We start from the raw sequence: 23,599 nt of genomic DNA, 5'->3' as shown, positions 1-23,599 counted from the left end.
TTACAATTTTTTAACTGAATGGGTTGTTTTACAAGGTGAGGGTCTTCATATACTTTAGGTTTACTTGTTAATTATTATTTTGTTGGATTTGCAATACATAAATGATGGTTAGTTGGCATTTTGTAATACAAATGTATTATTCTGCGGATACTTTTCAACATTGTACCATCTAAAAAAAAAAGTCAATAAAAATATGATATATAAGATATTGATCTGATTAGCTGGTGTTTGTAACAGTTTTATTGTTCCTTCAGTTTTCAAAATCATCTGCAAGGTTATTCTAAGTCTTCATACGTTTCACACACCTCCTAATGCAAAGAAATCAGCTATTAGCAAATGTGAGCTCTAAAAAAAAAATAGATTTTTCTGTGAATGAATATCTAGTTCACACTGCCCCAGTATACATAGCTGTGAGAGCAGAAGCATAGCTCACTGAGCGGGAGTTGGCGACATTCCTGAATACACTGCAATATTCTATATTACTAGCAGAAGACAACAAAGATAGGCTTTCAGTAAAGGCAGCTGGCAGAAAACAGACACCTACATATTTCGTCCAGTCTAACTGGGTTCACATACTTTCAGACTTGTTTTGTTAAATTGGTTGATAAATGTGTTTTCTGCAAAACATCTAAAATCTGTATCATACAGAAAATTGTTTAATTCACAATAATAATGTATATAATAATGTTTATCAAAATAACACATACATTTTACATAAAAGATACCCTTTAGAATTCGATTGTGCCTTCACCCTAAAATTGGCAGTGTTTCTGCCAGATTCATGTACCTGCCAGGGTGGACAGAGCCTATTTGGAACAGAGAGACCAGTTCCCCCATCTGGACTGCCTTGCTTTTGGCTAACCGGGCACAACAGTGGGCAGATCCATAGCGGCTATTCAGTCTTATAGCATTTGTCTTATAGCATTTTTTTTATCCACCCACTACCACTGCTAATAAAAAGCAAAGCAGACCTAATGGGGAACTAGTATCTTGTTCGCAATTAGGCTCTACTCACCCAACAGGCTCTGTGGCCATTGGGATTACTTCCCCCATCAGGTCGCCACTGTAAACTTAATTTCCAAATATGGGCATTGCCATATTTGGTACTGATATCTCTAGTATCTTGGCAGACATCTGAATGGGGCTTGGCATAGAGCCCTGTGCATGAAGCTTGTCTAAATTCCCATCGCACATCTTCTTGGAAATAGGGCTCGTCGGTAGCGGGTGCTGCAGTGACCACCGGCTGGATACCGTACACATAACGGATCAATGCACATTTTTGTCAGCACACAATGGATCTTCAAATGTTGTTACTGTGAGGCCTGACAAAGGCCTGAAATGTTGCACTTGTTCTTTTGTGATGTGATCTTTCTGCAATAAAAGCTTTGGACAAGATTTGAAGATCCATGGTGTGTTGGCGAATATGTGCATTGATATGTGCAGGAAGCGGTCACATTCATGACAGCTTCCCAGCATGGACAAGCCCCACTTTGAGTACTGGTGTTCCTCTGGTCCTAATTACTAATTTTATATATTTTTGGGGGATATTTATTATAGCAAAAAGTAAAAAAAAAAAATGTTTTCAAAATTGTCGCTCTATTTTTGTTTATAGCGCAAAAAATAAAAACCGCAGAGGTGATCAAAATACCACCAAAAGAAAGCTCTATTTGTGGGAAAAAAAGGATGTAAATTTTGTTTGGGAGCCACGTCACACGACCGCGCAATTATCAGTTAAGCGACACAGTGCCGAATCACAAAAAGGGGCAAGGTCATTAACCTGCATAATGGTCCGGGTCTTAAGTGGTTAAAGGGATAAGTGGCAACCCTACTGATGAGGCTCTAAAAATTTTGAGTTTGGACTTCAGAAAATACTGGGGTACCTTGATGGGGCTTTGTAGCTTACCCATGTATTTGCAAATGTGTACAAACGAAACCCCTTTTTTTAAACACATACTGATAGACACGACAGTTTGGTTGGTTAGCAGAAAGGTCGGTCAGTTGAGCCAGGAATTTCTTTGGTTTTGTTTTGGAGCAAATACTTGCCTTCATTAGGTGTAGGTAGATTTAAAAAGGTAGCTACCCAAGAAAGTGGAACGGAAGGCATAAAAAAAAAATGATTTAAATGAAAATGAGACTCTTCTGCAATAAATTACACCTACCTGCCTGCTCATAATCTTCTGTGGCACATAAGTTGAGGCCAGCTTGCGCAGCTCAGTTTACATTGCCAACTTTATGCCCATGTGCTGGGATGAGGGACTCCTGCGTTTGAATGGGAGTTAAGTCCCCCTGTGCTGGCCAATGAAGAAGGAGCAAGGGAGAAGATGTCGGCACTGGCGAGGGGCTACTCAGAGTTCAGACCCCTAGGGGGTGGTAAGAATGAGAACTTTCACCTTAAATCTCCCAAAATCGGTCATTAACTGCCTTATGTGATACAATTTGTGCTTGAACATGGGTAGTTGCAGATAACTAATGGTGAATGCTATATATGAAACAGGATGGTAGTTGGTAGTAAATATAAGCATTTTCAATATTTTTGGTCATAGTACAAGTTAAAAGCAAACTTGAATTTTCTTTCCTTAACAGAAACCTCCACTGACAGTGTACAGCAAGAACATTAAAGTTCCTGCTCCTATCGTAAAGCACTGATTTCCTCCTCGGTCCTCAACCTCAAGTTAAACAGGTATGAGGCACTTAAGTGAACATCTTCCAGCCTCCCACAATGCATGACCAATTGATAGGCTAAAGCAGGGGTCTCCAAACATTTTAAACAAAGGGCCGGTTTATTGTCCTTCAGAATCTTGGAGGGCCGGACTTGGCCAGCGGGAGTAGAAATTTTCCTGGCATCATTGTTAGCCAACATCTGGTATTAGGGGGATGAATAGTGCCCCATTGCTGGTATCATAGGGAGTAATAGTGCTCTATTAGTTGTGTCATCGGGAGAAATGGTGCTCCATTGTCGGTGTCAGATGGCAGAATAGTGTCTCGTATCAGTGGGAGGGATAGTGCCCCAAGGGCCGGATAAAGGCAAGCAAAGGGCCGCATCCGGCCCTCGGGCCGCAGTTTGGAGACCACTGGGCTAGGTGTACTGTTGTGTGTATGAAGGGGAGACATGCAGGGGTTTGTCTAGCCATATGCAAACTGACTATTGGCAATTGGCATATGATTTTTGGTGGCTTTTCATATGGCTTATTAGGAAGGAGACCACTCACTTAAATGTAGAACTCCAGACAGAAACAGCAAGGAAAAAAAAAAAATAATATAGCAAAACCAGCTATTGCAGCAATATAAAGGTTTAATGCAAAGGCTTCTCTTTTTCTAACTTTACTGCCACCAAGTGTCCCTAGTCTGATGGCCAACACTATTCAGTCCATTTCCTCTGAGCCAAAGTAGTTCTGGACACACCCCAGCCTGTTAATGGACAGTGAAAAAAAGAGTAGCAGCAAGATTATGAGCTCTTTGTTACTCTGCTTTCTCTTTCTATCAGCATGCTCCTTGTCAACACATGAACAGATTGCCACCTTGTACTGCTTTCTTCTGCCCTGTACACACGATCGGTTCGTCTGATGAAAACGGACCGATTTCATCGGAGGAACCGATCGTGTGTGGGCTCCATCAGTTTTTTTCCCATCGGTGAAAAAAAAAATAGAATCCGTTTTAACATTTTCGGATGGTTAAAAAACCGATAGAAAAAAAACGATCGTCTGTGGGGAAATCAATCGGTCAAAAATCCATGCATGCTCAGAATCAAGTCGACGCATGCTCGGAAGCATTGAACTTCATTTTTCTCTGCATGTCGTTGTGTTTTATGTCACCGCGTTGGACACGATCGGATTTTTAACTGATGGTGTGTAGGCAAGACTGATGAAAGTCAGCTTCATCGGATATCTGATGAAAAAATCCATCAGACCGTCAGACCGTTTTCATCAGACGAACCGATCATGTGTACAGTTCATTCCTCTCACACTCCAGCCTTGCTGTATAGGCACTTCAGGAGGCGTATACCAGACCAAATGTAAGCATTGCACTCTATTCATTTAAAAAATATATTTTAAGATATAATAAATGATCAAAGAGCTGCATTAGTTATTTGTGACTTGTCACATCTGCCTAGAGCTCAGCCTTAAAGCTTAATATCATTTGAATAATTTTAGATGGGTTTGTAGTTGGTGAATTCTACTGAATATCAATGCATTGTTTGTCTTCTTACAGCTTAACAAATGGGCTTAAATGGTCTTTGCATGCAATGCTGAAGTATGAATGCCAAATCTTCCTGGCAGAGAGTTTCTGCCCAAAAAACGTGAGTATGATCTGCATGTATGTGCGTCAAATACCAACAGTAACCCAGATTTTGTCTTTTACTGATCTAAACGCTGTACTAGTATATTGATAAATATGCACCTGTGTGTACATGCCCATTGAAAGCAATAGGCTGCATTTACTCATATAGACACTAGTGCTGGTGTCATGTCTCTGCCACAATCTCAGTTAACACATTTACCGAACGGTTTGCAGTTGCGGGGATGCTGTGGCCATGCATTTTGATTTTGCACTAAAAGCATTAAGGGCCAGTTCACACCAGACGCAGTTCCGTGTGCTTTTTTTCTGCACAAAACGCATGCACAGTGTTTTCCATGTATTCCAATGGCTCTAGTTCACACCATGCATTCAGTTTCCGGTCAATTTCTGCACTGACCGGAAACTGACTGCATGGCGCCAACTAGAGCCATTGGAATACATGGAAAACACTGTGCATGCGTTTTTAGTGCAGAAAAAATGCACACAAAACTGTACGGAACTGCGTCTGGTGTGAACTGGCCATATAAGAGGAACCTCAAGGAGAGAAAATGCTTCTACATGTTTATTGTTTATATATAATTTAAGTCTTTTATTTTTTACTTTGTATCAGTTAGGGAGCCAGTTCAGCAATATTGCAGATATTAAAAGGGACATGTAGAAATCTTTATTGAAATCTAGGGTTTGGAAATCATTTTACTGCCATCAGCATTGCCAAAGTACATAGAGAGTTTTATTTAATGACTGCTTGTAAAAATATGGAACGCTGACATGTGTGCTTGCTTTCTTATTTGCAGTGTACCGACTTTTAAAAAGGATAATAAGCCTCAACTTAAATTTGAGGTACCTGTTTTCTTTAACTCTTTATAATTTTAACTCTTCTTAAAAGGGGTTGTAAAGGTACATTTTTTTTCCTAAATAGCTTCCTTTACCTTTGTGCAGTCCTCCTTCACTTACCTCATCCTTCCATTTTGCTTTTAATTGTCCTTATTTCTTAAGAGAAATCCTCACTTCCTGTTCTTCTGTCTGTAACTCCACACAGTAATGCAAGGCTTTCTCCCTGGTGTGGAGTGTCATGCTCGCCCCCTCCCTTGAGGGGGGAAGGGGCAAGCAGGAGAGTCAGGACGCCCACTAACACACAGCTCGTTTCTCTATCTGCAACGTAGAGAGCATCCTGACTCTCCTGCTGGCCCCCCCCCTCAATTTTTTTAAGACACCCTAGAGAATACAATGGCGGGTGGGCAACACTTTATGTTACATCGTATTTGCGCAGCGGTCTTATTAGCAAATTTGAGCTCTGATAAAATTATATTTTTCTGTGAATGAATAAATATCTAGTTCACACTGCCCCAGTATACATAGCTGTGAGAGCAGAAACATAGCTCACTGAGCGGGAATTGACGACATTCCTGAATACACTGCAATATTCTATATTACTAGCAGAACACAACAAAGATATGCTTTCTGTAAAGGCAGCTGGCAGAAAACAGACACCTACATATTTCGTCCAGTCTAACTTGGTTCAAATACTTTCAGACATGTTTCGTTAAAATTGGTTGATAAATGTGTTTTCTGCAAAACATCTAAAATCTGTATCATACAGGAAATTGTTTGATTCACAATACAGTAATGTTTGTCAAAACAACACATACATTTTACAAAAAACAAACAAAACAAAGATAGCCTTTAGAATTCTATTATGCCTTCACCCTAAAATTGACAGCGTTTCTGCCAGATTCATGTACCTGCCAGAGTGGACAGCGCCTATTTGGAACAGATAGGGCCGGATTCAGAGAGATCAGCATATCTTTAGAGTGGCGTAGCGCATCTGATATGCGCTACGCCGATGTAACATAGAGAGGCTCGTACTGTATTCACAAAGCACTTGCTCCCTTTCTTGCGCTGGGCAAAACGTAAAATGGTCGGCGGAAGCCTGCCTAATTCAAAGTAGCAAGGCAGTGGGCGTGTTGTATTAAAATGAACCGTGACCCTATGTAAATGCATGGCCGAATGAACGGCGCATGCTCACAATCACGCCAAATTTACTCCCAAAGATACGCCGGCTCAATGCCTGTGACGTGAACGTAACCTACGCCCAGCCCCATTCACGTACGACTTAGGTAAACGACGTAAAATTCGACACTTGTTCCGACGTCCATACCTTTGCATTACTTGCGCCTCATATAGCAGGGGTAACTTTACGCCGGACTTACGCCTTACGTAAACGGCGTAGCTTACTGCGACGGGCGCAAGTACGCTCGTGAATCGGCGTATCTAGCTCATTTACATATTCGACACGTAAATCAAACGGAAGCGCCCCTAGCGGCCATCGTAAATATGTACCCAAGATACGACGGCGTAGGAGACTTACGTCGGTCGTATCTTGGCAAAATTCAGGTGTATCTTGTTTCCTGAAGACAGCTCATAGATACGCGGCGTAAGTTCAAGGATGAGCCGTCGTATCAACAGATACGTCGGCGTAAGTTGTCTGTGAATCCGGGCCATAGACTAGTATCTTGTTCACGATTAGGCTCTACCCACCCAACAGGCTCTGTGGCCATGGGGATTTCTTTCCCCATCAGGTCTCCACTGTAAACTTTTAATTTCCGAAATATGGGCATTGCCATATTTGGTACTGATATCTCTAGTATCTTGGCAGACAGCTGAATGGGGCTTGGCATAGAGCCCTGTGCAGGAAGCTTGTCTATATTCCCATCGCACATCTTCTTGGAAATAGGGCTCGTCAGTAGCGGGTGCTGCAGCGACCACCAGCTGGATACCGTACACATAATGGATCAAAGCACATTTTTTCCAGCACACCATGGATCTTCACGCCTGAAGGAGTCATTCGTGGCTCTGAAATGTTGCACTTGTTCTTTTGTGACGTGATCCTTTCTGCAATAAAAGCTTTGGACAACATTTGAAGATCCATGGTGTGTTGGCGAATATGTGTATTGCTCTGTGCAGGAAGCAGTCACATTCATGACAGCTTCCCAGCATGGACATGCCCTACTTTGAGTACTGGTGTACCTCTGGTCCTAATTACCACCAGTTTCCAAATCTGTAAACTGGCAGCAATTCTTTAGGAATCTGTCTATGCTATAGCAACATGGTCATAGTACAAGTTAAAGGCAAACTTGAATTTACTTTCCTAAAACAGAAACTTTCACTGACAGTGTACAGCAAGAACATTAAAGTTCCTGCTCCTATCGTGAAGCACCGATTTCCCCCTTGATCCTTAACTTTAAGTAGAGGTATGAGGCACTTGAGTGCACAGCTTCCAGCCTCCCACAATGCAGGACCAATTGCTAGGCTACAGTACTGTTGTGTGTATGAAGGGGAGACATGCAGGTGTTTGTCTAGCCATATGCAAACTTACTATTAGCAATTGGCATATGATTTTTGTTTGGTGGCTTTTCATATGGCTTATTAAGGAGACCAATCGCTTAATGTAGAACTCCAGACAAAAACAGCAAGAAAAACAAAATTATATTGCTGCAAAAGCTGGGTTTGCTATATTATTAAGCATTATTATTGAAAGCAATAGGCTGCATTTAGTCAGATAGACACTAGTGCTGGTGTCATGTCTCTGCCTCAATCTCAGTTTACACATTTACAGAACAGTTTGCAGTTTTGGTGATGCTGTGGCCATGCATTTTGATTTTGCACTAAAAGCATTAAAAGGGGAACCTCAAGGAGAAACAAATGCTTGTACATGATATATATATATATATATATATATATATATATATATATATTTATTATACACACTGTATATACATGATGTCTTTTTTGTTTTACTTTGTATCAGTTAAGGAGCCAGTTCAGCAATATTGCAGATATTAAAATGGGACATGTAAAAATCTTTATTGAAATCTAGGGTTTGGAAATCATTTTACTGCCATCAGTATTGAAAGTACATAGGGCCAGATTCACAAAAGGGATACGACGGCGTTTCTCCTGATACGCCGTCGTATCTCCTGATACGCCGTCGTATCCCTGTTTCTATCTATGCGACTGATTCATAGAATCAGTTACGCATAGATAGCCATAAGATCCGACAGGTGTAATTGTTTTACACTGTCGGATCTTAAGATGCAATATCGCGGCCGCCGCTGGGGGGAGTTCGCGTCGTAAACCAGCGTCGGGTATGCAAATTAGGAGTTACGGCGATTCCCGACGGTTTTTCGCGTTCGCTACGTCGCCGCTAGTCTAGTTTCCCGTCGCAAAGTTAGTCGTCGTTTTAGGTGCCTTAACTTTACACAGCAATCGTATTGCTGTATAAAGTATGGCCGTCGTTCCCGCGTCGAAATTTAAAAAATAACGTCGTTTGCGTAAGCCGTCCGGGGATACGGAATTACGCTACGCACGTCGCCGTTCGAAAAAATGACGTCACTTCGCGCAAAGCACGGCGGGAGTTCGGAAACAGAGCATGCGTGGTAGGTCCGGCGCATTTAAAATGGCCTGCCTTGCGCCGGAGGCCGCGGGCGTAGTTTTCATCGCAAGTTCTCTGTGAATCAGGCACTTACGATACGTTACGCCGCCGCTCCCCTACGTGAATCTGGCCCATAGAGTTTTATTTAATGACTGCCTGTAAAAAAACAGAACACTGACATTTGTGGTAGCTTTCTAATTTGCAGTGTGCCGACTTTAAAAAATTTGAGGTTTCTGTTTTCTTTAACTCTATAATTTTAACTCTTCTTAAATGCTCAAATAGCTCACGATTGAAGGAACTCCAGGATGGAACTCCAGGATGGGTGTGTTATCCTCACTCCCATAATTCCCATAAACAATAAGGCTGCTTTCACACCGGGGTGCAGGCGGCGATTTACCGTAATTTTTATGGAGGTATTCGGCCGCCATCGCTGTGCTTTTAACCCCTGCTAGCCGGCGAAAAAGGGTTAAAACCATCCGCAAAGCACCGCTTTGGGCAAGAGCGGTAAAGGAGCGGTAAAGGAGCGGTGTACACCACTCCAAAGATCTCCCAAAATACATAGCAGACTTACTGATGGTCACTGACTGGCATCACTGCTGGTCACTGCACTGAATATCTGGGCACTGACGATCAGTGCCCCGATTACCTGTACAGGTCTCCCCTGCGAGGAGATGCTGCTTATCGGCTCTCATCTCCTCACACTCTGTCCGGGTTTATATGTGATTGGACACAGCCAATCACATGGGCTCTTTACCGAGATTGAGGTCCTGCCGTGTCCCATGGACATGCCCCCACAGGTGCGCAAGAGCAGTGACACTGGGGCAACATCATATGTCGTCCCAGAATGAGAGGGGATCCCGCCCGTCATAATTTTACTATACAAACATGATATACAACATCTCATCGATCTTCAGCTTTGGTGGCTGCCTTCTTTTTTAGTGATCTGGCCAGTAATACACTTCCTGCGTTAGGCTGGCCACTTCTGCCTTACAGAAATTGATCGTTTGATTAATTTCTGTCAAAGGAGATTGGAAAACTTTTCTTAATCAGTGGCTGCACCTGCTGATCAGTGTTCTCTGACAGTGGCAGGTGCTGCTGTCAGAATACAATGTCCCTATTGGGGGGAAATCCTACCACAAATGAGGTGGATCGAGGAACCGGTTATTTTGTTTTGCCATCAGGCCACTGGATGAATGAAAAAAACAAAAAAAACAATGACTGCAATGGCCAGCTTTAACGTGGCTACACACCACTGTATTTATGGAGGAGCAAGATAGCCACCCTTGTTCAGCACTGTGGATAGGGTAGTATTAAATGGACTGCTGGATGTAAAAATGACTTTACCCAAGTGACTGACAAATTAGACTTACTGGCAGAATAAATAAGAAAAATAAGGACTGCTGTGTTAATGCTAATGCAAGACTGCATCATTGTCATTTTTGATTTTGCCCACCATTTTTATACCTGGACTGACTGGTTCCTATGGGCAACATGTAAAAAAAGAAAAACATTTTATAGCTTACTTTCTTCCTCTAGATATTGTGGTGTACAAAAAAAAACAAGATATTGAATAGAAGAACCTATGCAGTCAACAGTCATATCCTTGGGATACTTAAATGTCCTCTGTAGCCAGGTGCTTAGCTAGAGACAAAAGTGATTTAGGACACTGAGCTGCGGTGCTCTCTGTGCTTCCGATGGACATCAGCTGAATGGGTTAAAATCACCTAGCCTCCATCCACCAGGGAGAGCTGACAAGCAGAAGGAGCTCAAGTGACTGGTGGGTTGGCAACATTGAATCATGGGAAATAATGGTCGGAAAAAAAAAACTTTAATATTGCAGTCTATGGACAATTGGACTACAATTCCCAATGTGAGTGGGGTATAAAGAGAGGGCTGTATTTTTTACAGGCTTAATACCGGGGGGGGGCTCTTTTTTCTACAAGGAGACTGGGGAGTGCACAAAACTGCTCCTGCGTGCACAATCTGCACCCATGTGCCAAGGACCGGAGTTGCTCCAGGCAGATCCAGAAGTGAGCTGACGTGAACATGTGAGACCCTTGTTGCTGTATCTCGCACTGGTGAAAGGATACTGCTGCCATGAACCTGTTGCTGCTAGCAGAAAATGAGCACATATGGACTGGCCATCTAACTAGAAGCATTATTTACTGGCAGACTTTACATGCAGACTTTACTGGGACTGTACTCATGTGCATCACTAAAGACTGAGCCTCAATGCTAGCTGGCTGAGGAACTAGGTCTAAAAAAAAAAAAAAAATCTCTTTAGGGAGTTTTAAATTTCATTGCTGCCATTCATAAAAAGTGCACTCTAAAGTGGATATAGCCTACTCTTAACAGAGGAGTTATTGCCGATTTTGTGGATTACCAGGTTTTCTATATTTTAGCTGCATAGAACTCCATTCAATGCTGATATAGCCTAGTGAACATATTTTCTAGCGAACTGGGATTGACCTAATCCTTTACTTACTCATTCATGAGCATGCTGCCATTTACTGCAACCTGTGACATTATATTGGGTTAAAGCAGAGCTCCACCAAGAAAAAAAAAATCCAAAATGCTGTTGCTAGACAGATCGTCCTAATCTGCCACTTCCTGTTCCGCGGTCCGTCTTCTTTCTTCTCCTCCTCGGCTGCCTCCTGTGGAATGGGGGAGCGGTGTCTCAGGAGACATCACCCATTCACGTCGCGCTGCGTGGCTAGCGCATGTGCAGTAGGGAATCAGGCATTTGCTCGGCTTCGGCTGCTGTCATCGCGGGCACCCTGGACAGGTAAGTCTCCTTATTAAAAGTCAGCAGCTACAGTGTTAGTAGCTGCTGACTTTTTTTTTTTTTTAAACCGGACCTCCGCTTTAATTTACTGCTAACTTGTATGATGTTTGCTTTTTTTATACTGAATCTATGTGCACAGGGTATTTATATTTGTGTTTCCAGTAGCAGAGCAGTGCAGTATCCATTTGCTTAATATGGTTTGTCAGTGGGATTGAGGTTGTTCTCAGAGTCCAGATAGAAGGACAGAGAACCCAATCTACCAAGCAGCTCTGACTACCCCTGTCTAATTTTTGAAGGAAAGAACTTGTCATTTCTGCCTACTCCCTTGAAATGCAGAAGAAGCAAATCTTTAAAAGACTGTTTGACAGGGATCTAACTCAGTGGCAGATGGTGTGTTTTTTTTTTAGTGGGGGGTGTGGTAAATAATCAAACACCACCCCTTCCCCCCCCCCCCGCCCGGAGCGGCTGTTTGCTAGTCGGTCCGGCACTTACCCCACTTACCCCATCGTGGTGGGTGGCAGGAAGCATGGTGCAGGGGCTCAGCTCCAAGCCCTGTGCTTCATTGTGGCTTCCTCCTAGGTGTCCAATAGTATTGCCTGTCCTTTCAGCCAATCGGTTGACCGGTGTCAAAATCTGCTTCCTGATTGGCCGGGAGGAGGATCAGTGTTACAACAGCAAATATTGATTTGCTGTTGCAACACCCCTTGGGTGGGCTCAGAGCGCATTCTCTGAGACCCGAGCCCACCCTATATTGAAGTCTATTGGTGGCTCTGCCTCTAATCAGTGCTTCAAAAAAACTGCCTCCCTGCATTGGAATCCATGCGTCGTATCCTGAAAGGGGCCGGATGCATGGACAGGGGAGGCAGGGATGGACAGTGGTGGGTGGCGCTCGTGTGCCCTTAATCTAAATCTCGAATATGAGAATTGCTGCTGTTTGAAACGAGTCAGGGATTATGAACGCAGCAAGTTCATCCTGTTGCTCAAAAATTCTGAAGTGAAGAAGGAAGTTTGCACTCTATTTCAATTTTGTTCAGCATAGCAAAGCAAGAAAAATGTGAAGGACCAGAAACATTCTGTACAGTATACTGGCAAATTGTTCTCTCTGAGCTGTTACTGATTTCCATTTTTAATGAGTACATCAGGAAATTCTCTTTTGGTCCTGCAATTAACTTATTGAAAATTAGAACACCACACTAAAATGTTGCCCTTTTTAGACTTTGGTAATACTTCGATATTGCATGTTTTTAGGTGTTTTAGGAGTATTATTATCATCATGTCAAACTCACTTTTGTTTATTTATTTTTTTCATACAAATACATGCATTTTAGAAGCACATTATATGAATACATATGTATTCAAGCTTCAGACAGTTTTTGTTTTAGCCAATAAAAAGCACTAGGAATAGGAGACCAGTTTTTACAGGCTAAAAAAAAAAAAAAAGCCTGAAAAACACACAAAAACAATTGATTTGCACATTTTCAGGGATTCCCATTCAGGTTTGTGTGGCCAAAAACACCCAATTCTATCACAAAAGTAGCTCATGTAGCTTTAGTTTGTCAAGTTACATAATGCTCGGGTGCGAATGATGCCTATGGCAGGAATAGATGTTTCTTAAGTTCATTTCTAAGTACAGTATATCATTCCTAAATTTATCTTATTGCGTTGTTCTATTTTTGTAGCTAGTAAACATGCATATCTAAAAACTTACCACAGGCTGTTTACATAAGTAGCGACAGAGTTCACCAATGTACTGGAAAACTGTAACATTGTTCTTTTTGCAGTCAATCCAAAACTGACTTGCTGAAAACTTCTTCCTCAGTACACATGTTGCACCTGCATATAATATTTAAACATACATTTAAAATTGCAATCATCATCAAGTGAACATTATATGTTTAAAAGCAAGAGAGAATGTTGCCAACAGAACAGTGCTCGTGATGACCGCTTTCGCTGCCAGGCCCTGTGCTCCATTTTGTACACTCAGATGGCCAGACCATTTTTGCAATTTTTCCTTTGTTTTTTCTTTTGTTTTTTTTAAATATAGCTTTCAGAATTTGTGAAAGACCCCCCCAAAACCATATATTTTCTGAAAGCACATGATAAGTAGAATAAAACAAAGGTGCTACTGATTTTTTATACGCCGCGGTATTTGCACAAATGTTTATCAAACCAATATATTTGCTAAATATACACTAAAACAGTTATTAGCAGATAAAAACATAGCAAATTTTACAAAATTCCTACTAAATATAAAAGCGTAACCTGTATTTAGTGAATAAATAACAAATATTTGTAACTTTTAACTTGCACCTTTTTGCGAAATGTTGAAAAGTATTGAACAGACGCAAAAGTGAAAATATCCAAACTTCTATAAAAATCTGAAGGTTTTCATTTTTCCCTTACAGCTTTCAGAATTTGTGAAAGACCCCCAAAACCATATATTTTCTGAAAGCATATGACCTCTAGAATAAAAAGAAGGTGCTACAGATTTTTTAGACCTTGCGGTATTTGCGCAAATGTTTATCAAACTAATATATTCTCAATGATGGGGTCTGTCGGGAGTGGGTTTGCAGGGGGGGGTCAGATCGGGTGGAGTGGGGTAATTAGTGCTGGGGGGGAGAAGGGGGTGAAGGGGAGAGTGGGGGAGCAGTTTTAGATGAAAGGGTCCGGCGAGGGTGGAGAGGCAAGGGAACAGGGAGGCGGTGGCGGGGGGGCAGTCACATTAGGGGTTAATAGCTCTGATCAGCGGGTTGTAACCCGCCGATCAGAGTTATAGAATTGTTCAGCAGAGCCTGCTGAACAATTCCGATATAAGCTTATGGTCATTGAAGCGACCATAAGCATATAGGAGAGTGAGAAATGAGGTCAGTACGCCATACATTTTGCTACAATGTAAAGTAGTGAGTGTACAGCTTGTATAACAGTGTACATTTTCTGTCCTCTCAAAATAACTCAATACACAGCTATTAATTCCTAAACCGTTGGCAACAAAAGTGAGTACACCCCTAAGTAATGTACAAATTGAGTCCAAAGTGTCAATATTTTCTATGGCCGCCATTATTTTTCAGCACTGCTTTAACCCTCTTGGACATGTTGCTACTGGAGTCTTTTTCCACTCCTCCATGATGACATCACAGAGCTGGTGGATGCTAGAGACCTTGCACTCCTCCACCATCCATTTGAGGATGCCCCACAGATGCTCAATAGGTTTTAGGTCTGGAGACATGCTTGGCCAGTCCATCACCTTTACCCTCAGCTTCTTTAGCTTCTTTAGGTGTGTTTGGGGTTATTATGATGTTGGAATACTGCCCTGCGGCCCAGTCTCCGAAAAGGAGGGGGATCATGCTCTGCTTCAGTATGTCACAGAACATGTTGGCATTCATGGTTCCCTCAATGAACTGTAGCTCCTCAGAGTGGCAGCACTCATGCAGCCCCAGACCATGACACTCCCACCACCATTCTTGACTGTAGGCAAGACACACTTGTCTTTGTACTCCTCACCTGGTTGCCGCCACACACGCTTAACACCATCCAAACCAAATAAGTTTATCTTGGTCTCATCAGACCACAGGATATGGTTCCAGTGATCCATGTCCTTAGTCTGCTTGTCTTCAGCAAACTGTTTGTGGGCTTTCTTGTGCATCTAGGTCCCTATTTCACTTGCATGTATAGATACGCATACAAAGGCTAACCGGGAATGGGCAGCACTGTATGTCACCCATTCTCTGTCAGTAGAAAACATGGAGCTTATTAACATGAAGAAAGTGTGAGAGTGAAGACATCATCTGTGTAGTGATGCTCCTTCCATGTACAGTCAGCATACGGTTAGTGGGCTAGTGACCAAGCTGCATTACTTTATTGCAATGGAGAAAAGCAAGGTCAGTGATCAGATTATGCTGCTTGGCAGAGGCATCAGGATTGTATGAAAAAAAAAAAAAAAATATTAGCAGGTACATTTTTACCCAAATAAGTAGCCACGTATTGAGCAGTTTGTCTGGAGTTTAGTTTGATCTGATTATTGATTACATTTTGTGCAAAATTCAAACTAATGTTTAAAGTAAATGGGTGCATTGAGACATAATTGTTTTCAGTACATATTTACATTAATATTTACTTTACCATTGAATGAAAACATTTTTGTAGGGTAGTGGACTAATTATTGGCCAAAGGGCATGTAAGTAAAAGAAAATAAGTTTCTCCTGTTCATCCCGGGGCATTGATGGGACTGTTAAAGTCTTGGGGTAAGCTTGGCAACCCTTACAAAAACATTGTAGCAAGCAATGTGGTCCTAACATGGGCCTTTTAGAAGGTGTGGTTAAATTGTGTCAGACGTTACATGCCATAAAGGATAAAACGTGTTTTGAAAACATATCAGCCCTTTTAATAGAAAAAGGAACACCAAGCAACTTTACAAATATCATCCCTCATCTCTGCCCTTTCCTTTCCCTTTTTGAAAGTTGCCATTACCAGCCCAGGTCAATGTAAGCATTGCTTTGTTTACATTCAGTTCTCTGCCTGTCTGCATTGATTAATGACCCAATCAAGAGCCATTTGTTTGTTTGATGCCTTTAGTGCTTGCAGACAAAACTGTATGATTTGTCTACTACACTGTGCTCCAAACACTAGACAAATGTCACAAACCGCTCAAAGAAATGTCTACACTGATCTGCACCTGTATTGCCAGTTCTTCTAGAATAGGGAAAGAAATGCAGATGGATTAGATATTAAATGTTGTTTGTTCTCTTTGGATACAATTATAATAATGCATGTGTTCTCAAACTATCATCATTTAATGGAAACCTACACTGAGCGACATATGAAGGTTGCAATTAGTGACCCCTGTGTGAAACTACTAGCTGCCAAGTTTTTAATGGCTTCAGTAATGACTTAAGCTGAATATACATTAGTTGATTTTTGAACAAAAATTTGTAAGAAGATTTGTATGACAATTCTTAGTAGTTTCAATAGCTTGACAAATGTCTGAAAATGTTCAAAATGTTTGTTTTTAACAATTGATTTTTGAATGAATTTAATTTCCTGAACAAAACCCACATTCACGGTTAGAAAAACATTCATTTAAGAAAGAATTTATATCCTGCTCCTTCATATTTTCTCATCATCGGGGTCAAAAATGATGATTGTTTTCACTTGGCTAACGATTAGAAAAATCAAACAAACAAATGTACTTAAAAGCGGAGTTCCATGCTTTTTTTTGTTTATTAAAAGTCAGCAGCTACAAAAAATGTAGCCGCTGACTTTGAATAAACAGACACTCACCTGTCCCACGGTCCAGCGATGCGGCCACCTGGAGCATAGCAACTTCAGGCACCCGGCCATGACAGCTTTCGGCTTCACAGCCAGGCGCGCACTGCGCATGCGTGAGTCACGGTGCGCTCTGCTAGTGGCCAGGCAATCTTCTGGGAACCGTGACGTGTCCCAGAAGATTGCAGAGAGGGAGGGGCCACCTAGGGAAAGAGGAGGATTTGCCTAGGTGGCCAAGAGCAGGAAGGAGGAAACAAGACAGGAAGTCCTATTCTAAACTAGGCAAGCACTCCCCCCCTCCCCAAAAAAAAATGACATGCCAAATGTCAGGGGGAAAGGAGTGCTTAAAGAGGAAGTTCCACTCTTGGGTGGAACGCTGCTTTAAAACTAAAACATTTTTTGAAGAACTATTTGTGTATACCCATTTTAAGAGTGCATTCACATTTGGCAATGCACCTGCTCAGCAATAACAGGAGAGAACCCCAGTGGGGGATCCTGCAGCTGCCTGTCTGTGTCCAGGGCCAATCATGTGTATGTTATGGCTGCATAAGCAATTACATGCCAAAAGCGCCAAGATTGGTTGCAGGAGCCGACAGCCTTCCATTGCTTTCAATGGGGCAGCCTCATGCAGCTCATCGCAAGAACTCATGTCGGGGTCCTTGTGTGAATACACCATTAGTCACAGACCTGAAATAAGTAACCTCCATATAAAAAAGGATCTCCATATCTGCATGTATTCCAGATCAAACATTCAGAACAAACTGAAGCTACTGGATTAGCAGAATAAAAGGTTAGCAGTCCTCACATCGCACACACTCTTTGCTTTATACTTGCACTCACAATTTCCATTAAAGCTGAACTCTACACAAAACCAACATTTTTTTATAGAGCGAAGAAATGTTAGAACTTTGGTCATATGATTTATTGTGCCCCCACTGGTGAGATTTTGCCCAACCCTTATCTGGCCGACAACCGTTACCTTGACAGAAGTAAAGAGAAAGCTCTATAAGGGGGGACACACAGTAAAGTAAAATGTTGCAGAGGTTCTTAATTTCACTCGAAAAAAAATGTTGCCATCCATGTCCCTAATGGAATTTGTTCTCATGTCAGGTTCCAAGGCCCCTTTCACACATGTAAACCGATTTTCAAGGGGACCCGATCAGACCATCCATTTCCATCTGTTTACACCCGTCTCATTTGATTTGATCCGCTAAAAACAGACAGATGGGAGATCCGTTCCCCATCCGTCTAGTGCAGGGGTCTCCAAACTTTTCAAACAAATGGCAAGTTTACGGTCCTTCAGACTTCAGGGGGGACCAAACTGTGGCCAGTTGGAGTAAACAATGCCTGGTTTTAGTGGGAGGAATATTGCCCCATCATTGCCGTCAGTGGGAGAAATAGTGCCCCATCATTGCCATCAGTGGGAGGGTTAGTGCCCCATCATTTTAGTCAGTGGGAAGAAATAGTGCCCCATCATTGCCGTCAGTGGAAGGTATAATGTCCCACAATTGGTGTCAGTGGAAGGAATAATGCTCCACAATTGGTGTCAGCTGGAGAAAGTATCCCAAGGGCCAGATAAGGACAAGCAAAGGGCCACATCTAGTCCCTGGGCCCTAGTTTTGAGACCACTGGTCTAGTGGATTGGATGACAGTTGAATATAAAAAACAAACAGACAAGCAGTCCACCGCTTCACCATATATACTAAAGCCAGTCATATACAGATCGAAATTCACTGGCATCTTAACTGTTGGCAGCTTTGGGAAGGAAAGGGGAGAGTAGAAGCTCCATCAAATGTAAGTACCCACTTCCCCCCACTCTAAAAAAAAAAATTACATGCCAAATGTTGCAGCGGAGGAGGGGGAGGAGGACTTAAAGCGGAACTTCTCCTTTTGGGTGAAGTTCCACTTCAAGCATTCTTGTTTCCTTCAACCCATGGTTGAAGGAAAGAAAATTGCATAATGTAGGGCCAGCCTAAGCACTGGAGCATCTGAGCTTGCAAAGTGCACAGTCTATTTGCCTTTAGTAAATCAATCCCTGAGTACTGAGTAAACGGTCTCAACTTCTTTAAGTAGACCCTTGGTCTTTTATTTACCACCAAGTATCAACATTGATCAATAACTATATTTGACTATACACTAGAGATGACTGCTTGACTCAATAACTGTGGAGGGTAATACCTTCATACCTTGGGAGTATGACCAATGTCTGTTAAAAAGTCAAACACCTAGATAATACTGGCAAAAATAGTAATGATCCTGTGATGTTTTAATCTCAATTCTGGGTGTTTGAGCATTTTCGCCATAATCAAGTCATTTTCTAAAGCCATAGGTTAAAGTAATTTTTGAAATGTTAGGGAATAACAGAATTTTTTTCTATGCATCATACATGTTTATATAACGCAGAATACAGATAACATACCAAGGTAGACACATCCACCGATCCCAATGAGGGAGGCTGCACTATGGTAAAGTGGTAGTGTAATATATACAACATCATCTGGATAGCCCCCAAATGCCCATATTCCAGCAGCACCCCGCAATGCTTGAAGCTGGCTGATAACAGCAGCTTTTGGGAGACCTACAAAGAAAAAAAATGGGCTTTAGAGAAAATGTTAAACACTCATGAAGATCAGATAGATTTTTTGTTAAAGGGTTTGGACTGTTGTGAGGCATAAGCATGGAGTTTTGTAGTAGGGTTAGGCAGAGTCTTATTGGGAATTGAGCGACATGTTGACAGACAGCACATGGCAGTGGGTAGGTCCATAGCCACTATTTAGTCAATTTTCATGTGTTTTCTGTCAACAGCCAGACAGACCTGTTAGGGAACTAGTCTCTCAGTTTTCCATGAAGCTCTGCCCAACCAGTCACTCAAGTAATTTCCCAAATATGGACATTGCCACGTTTAGGTAATTACATCATCAGTATCACCATCCCATCTGTTTAGATTCAGCTTTTGTCAAGGGAATTCCCTTTCCAACAGCTGAATGGGGACGGAGATACAGTACTGTGCAAGAAGCGGCCACACTGATGACCGCTTCCCAGTACAGACGTGTCCCACTCGGAGTACCATCATAGCTTTGTAAGCCAGTTCAGATGTGGTCTTAAAGCGGGGTTCCAACAACAATTACCATTTTTTAAATGTATGTCCTTTCATCACATCATGCGTTTTCATAATATAAATCCGGTCACTTACTATTTTACAATCCGCCGCCGCTCCGCATAGTTATTAAAAAAAGATAGTTTATAAAACTATGTCCACACCGTTGTTTGTTATTTTGCTTGTGGGCTTTGTGAAGCCCACAAGCACTTAGGGCCTAATCCACAAAAACCCGGCGCAACGTAACTTTTGCCATTTAAGTTACACCGCCGCAAAATCTCTACCCAAGTGCTCGATCCACAAAGCACTTACCTAGAAATTTTGAGCGGTGTAACTTAAATCCGTCCGGCGCAAGGCGTTCCTAATTTAATGGGGCGAGTCCCATTTAAATTAGGCGCGCTCCCGCGCCAGACGTACTGCGCATGCTCCCGACGTCATTTTCCCTACGTGCTTTGCACGGTTTTACGTTGCGCCGGGTTTTGAGAATCGCGACGGGCGTAAAAAAAAAAAAAGTGGCGGCGGGAAAAAAAAGATTAAAAAAAAAAAATTACAGCGACGCGGGATAGAAGGGTCTACTTTAAAAAGGTGTAAACAGTTTAGGCCTTGTAAAAGCAGCCCTAATATTGCGACGGCAAACTAATACTTACGGAGAAAAAAACGAAGCTTAAAAGCTTCGTGGATCTCCGTAAGTGCTAGTTTGCATACCCGAAGCGGTATTTCGACGAGAAATGCCCCCAGCGGCGGCTGCGGTACTGCATCCTAAGATCCGACAGTGTAAGTCCCTTACACATGTCGGATCTTCTGCCTATCTATGTGAAACTGATTCTGTGGATCAGTTCCATAGATAGAAACAGGGATACGACGGCGTATCAGTAGATACGCCGGCATATCCCTTTTGAGGATCACCCACTTACTTCCTGGAAGTCTTGGATGGGGAGTGATAATTGGGTAGCGCACTGAATCCTGGGAAATGATGACACACATTTCCCAGGAGCATTAGAGGGAGATGATGTCAGGATCCTAGGTGATTCCAAAGGCAGATTTCGTGGGACTGCATAGCAACAGGCATTTTCAGACGAGTAAAACATTTTTTTTTCTTTTTTTCTTTTTTAGGACTAATGAGCACGATAATGAAAAAAAAAATTGGAATGGAAACTCCACTTTAATTACCTCCAGTTTCCGAATCTGTGAACTGGCAGTAATTGTTTAAGAATATGTAATTGCCATTATGACAAGTTCTTAAAGTGGTTGTAGTGACTGTCTGAAGTTGTTGGTAATTTTATCGAACTGCCGTAAATGCCTGCCTGAATGGGGCACAGGTAATTCTAATGTAAACCAAAGCCAAAAAAGTACCATTTTGCGTTTTGGCTTTTTGAAAGGTACATTATGATTTTTACAGCAGATACACTTTACATGAAATGACATTGAGGCGATACCTGTAGTCCCTGATGTGAAGATATAAAGCGTTGTAGCATTGGTGCTGCCCACAAAGCGCAGGTGTGCAGGTACAGGCTTATCTGTTACTGAATCCAGTTTGTCTAGGACAGTATTTACCCCTGGGAGACTGGATTCTTTAGCCATTACCCAAACTGTAATATTGTCTTCTTGCAGGCTTGGTAGAATCTCTTCCAATGAATCAAGCAAGTCTGGGAGGAGGAAAAAAAAATTATCAATATAAATATGATACTTTGTTAGCAATAACATAGAACCCTAGAAAAACATTACAGACTTTATTAAAAAGTAAATCAGAGAAGAAAACCTCTGTCGAGCGGTCCATGTCCTCTATGGGAAAAGTTCTGTCGCTTCCTGTCCCACCGGTCAGTGGTTAACAAGACAGAAAATAGGGGAGTTCTCCTCAGTAGGGCATCACAATACAACTATCCAGTACTGTGGAGAGGAATTGGATCCTCTGCAGGTTTTTATGGTGTCTCCTTAACTTCTTTTCCAGTGACACAGGGACAGGAAGGGCCAGCGGTCCCAAAGGAAAACCAGACATAAACTAAGAGGAGGTTCTGACTTTAAAGCCATTTGGCAAAACTGCATGAAATTAAATGGATTAGGGTCAAGTTAAAAAAATAAATACCCAACGTGGCCTTCACTGCTGCCTTACCCCTAAGACACAACTCATTCGATTTTGGAGAATCCACTGCAATACATAGACATATTGTGAATAGGGATGAGCTTTGTGTTCGATTCGAACATATGTTCGACTCGAACATTGTCTGTTCGTACGTTCGTCGAATTTCGAACAAAACGGGTCGTTCGCGCCAAATTCGAGTGACGCGCAACGGCCCATAATTCACTGCGGCATTGCGCGCTGATGATTGGTCAAGCATGCACCATGACCCTGCATGCTTGGCCAATCACAGCGCGCAAAAAACGAAGAACCATAATTGGCCAAAGCCAGGGTGGCTTTGGCCAATTATGGCTTAGGCCCCGTACACACGACCAAACATGTATGCTGAAACTGGTCCGCGGGCCAGTTTCAGCATACATGTTCGGACGTGTGTAGGCGCGAGCGGGCCGAATTCCAGCAAACATTTGCCCGCCGGGCCTTTTCCCAGCAGACAAATATTCCTGGACGTGTTTTAAAACCGTCCGCTGGAATCCTGCCCGCTCGGACATGTACGGTCGTCAGTACAGACCTACCGTACATGTCCGAGCGCCCGCCGTCCCTCGCATGCGTCGAATGACTTCGACGCATGTGTGGAAGCCTTTAAATGGCAGGCCCGCCCACGTCGCCGCGTCATCGTCGCGGCGACGACGCGGACACGCCCCGCGTATTGTTTACGCGCAGACTTCTGTACGATGGTTAGTACAACCATCGTACAGAAGCCCTCTGGCAGGCATGTACGGCGAAAGCGGTCCGACGGACCGGTTTCATCGTACATGTTTGCCCGTGTGTACCGGGCCTTAGGGGGTTTAGTACACGCTCCACACTATATAAGGCCGTCTGCAAGGCGGCCGCGTGTAGTGTGTTGCGGCGTTGTTAAAGAAAAGAAGTCAGTCAGTTAGAGAGAGAGAGATAGAGAGAGACACAGTGGCCCGGATTCAGCTAGAATTGCGCTATTTTTACATAGGCGCAGGGCAACGTTTTTGCCCTGCGCCCCCGCAATTTTTTTGCGCTGCCCTCGATTCACGGAGCAGAGGCTCCGTAAAGTGCGCAGGCGCGCCCGAAAAATGCCCGGTGCAAGCGCGCGCAATTTAAATGATCCCGTCGGGGGCGGGAATCATTTAAATTAGGCGCGTTCCCACGCCGATCGTAGAGCGCATGCTCCGTCTGGAAACTTTCCCGACGTGCATTGCGGCAAATGACGTTGCAAGGACGTCATTTGCTTCAAAGTGAACGTGAATGGCGTCCAGCGTTATTCACGATTCACTTACGCAAACTACGTAAAATTCAAATATGTCACATTGGCTGCCCTTGCTAATAGCAGGGGCAGCCTTACGCAAAAACCGCCATACGGAAACGACGTAAATTGCGTACGCAGGGCTCGCGCAACGTTGTGAATCGGTGTTAGTATGCAATTTGCATACTATACGCTGAGCACAACGGGAACGCCACCTAGCGGCCATCGCAAGAATGCAGCCCAAGATATGCGGGCATAAGAGCCTTATGCCGCGCAGATCTTAGGCTGCAGTCGGCGTAACGAGGTTCCTGAATCAGGAGCATTCGTTACGCCGGGGCAAGTAAGCAATTGCACTGTGTAACCTATGGTTACACAGG

At 42.8% G+C, this 23,599-nt stretch overlaps 1 protein-coding gene across 4 annotated transcripts in view; it reads right to left on the bottom strand.

The window, feature by feature from the left end:
* SLC27A6 (solute carrier family 27 member 6) overlaps positions 1-23,599 on the bottom strand; it is a 90,464-nt gene that overhangs the window by 37,592 nt on the left and 29,273 nt on the right. For all 4 annotated transcript variants that reach the window (XM_040344900.1, XM_040344889.1, XM_040344870.1 and 1 more), the window contains exons 3-5: positions 21,309-21,518; positions 19,195-19,353; positions 13,222-13,346 (exon numbers count right to left, since the gene is read on the bottom strand). In XM_040344900.1, coding sequence (XP_040200834.1) covers positions 13,222-13,346; positions 19,195-19,353; positions 21,309-21,518 — 494 coding nt within the window. The remainder of the gene's footprint in view (positions 1-13,221; positions 13,347-19,194; positions 19,354-21,308; positions 21,519-23,599) is intronic.

The sequence above is a fragment of the Rana temporaria genome, chromosome 1 (genome assembly GCF_905171775.1).
Source record: "Rana temporaria chromosome 1, aRanTem1.1, whole genome shotgun sequence".
Lineage (NCBI taxonomy): Eukaryota > Metazoa > Chordata > Amphibia > Anura > Ranidae > Rana > Rana temporaria.
This window is presented reverse-complemented; position numbering and strand designations above follow the sequence as displayed.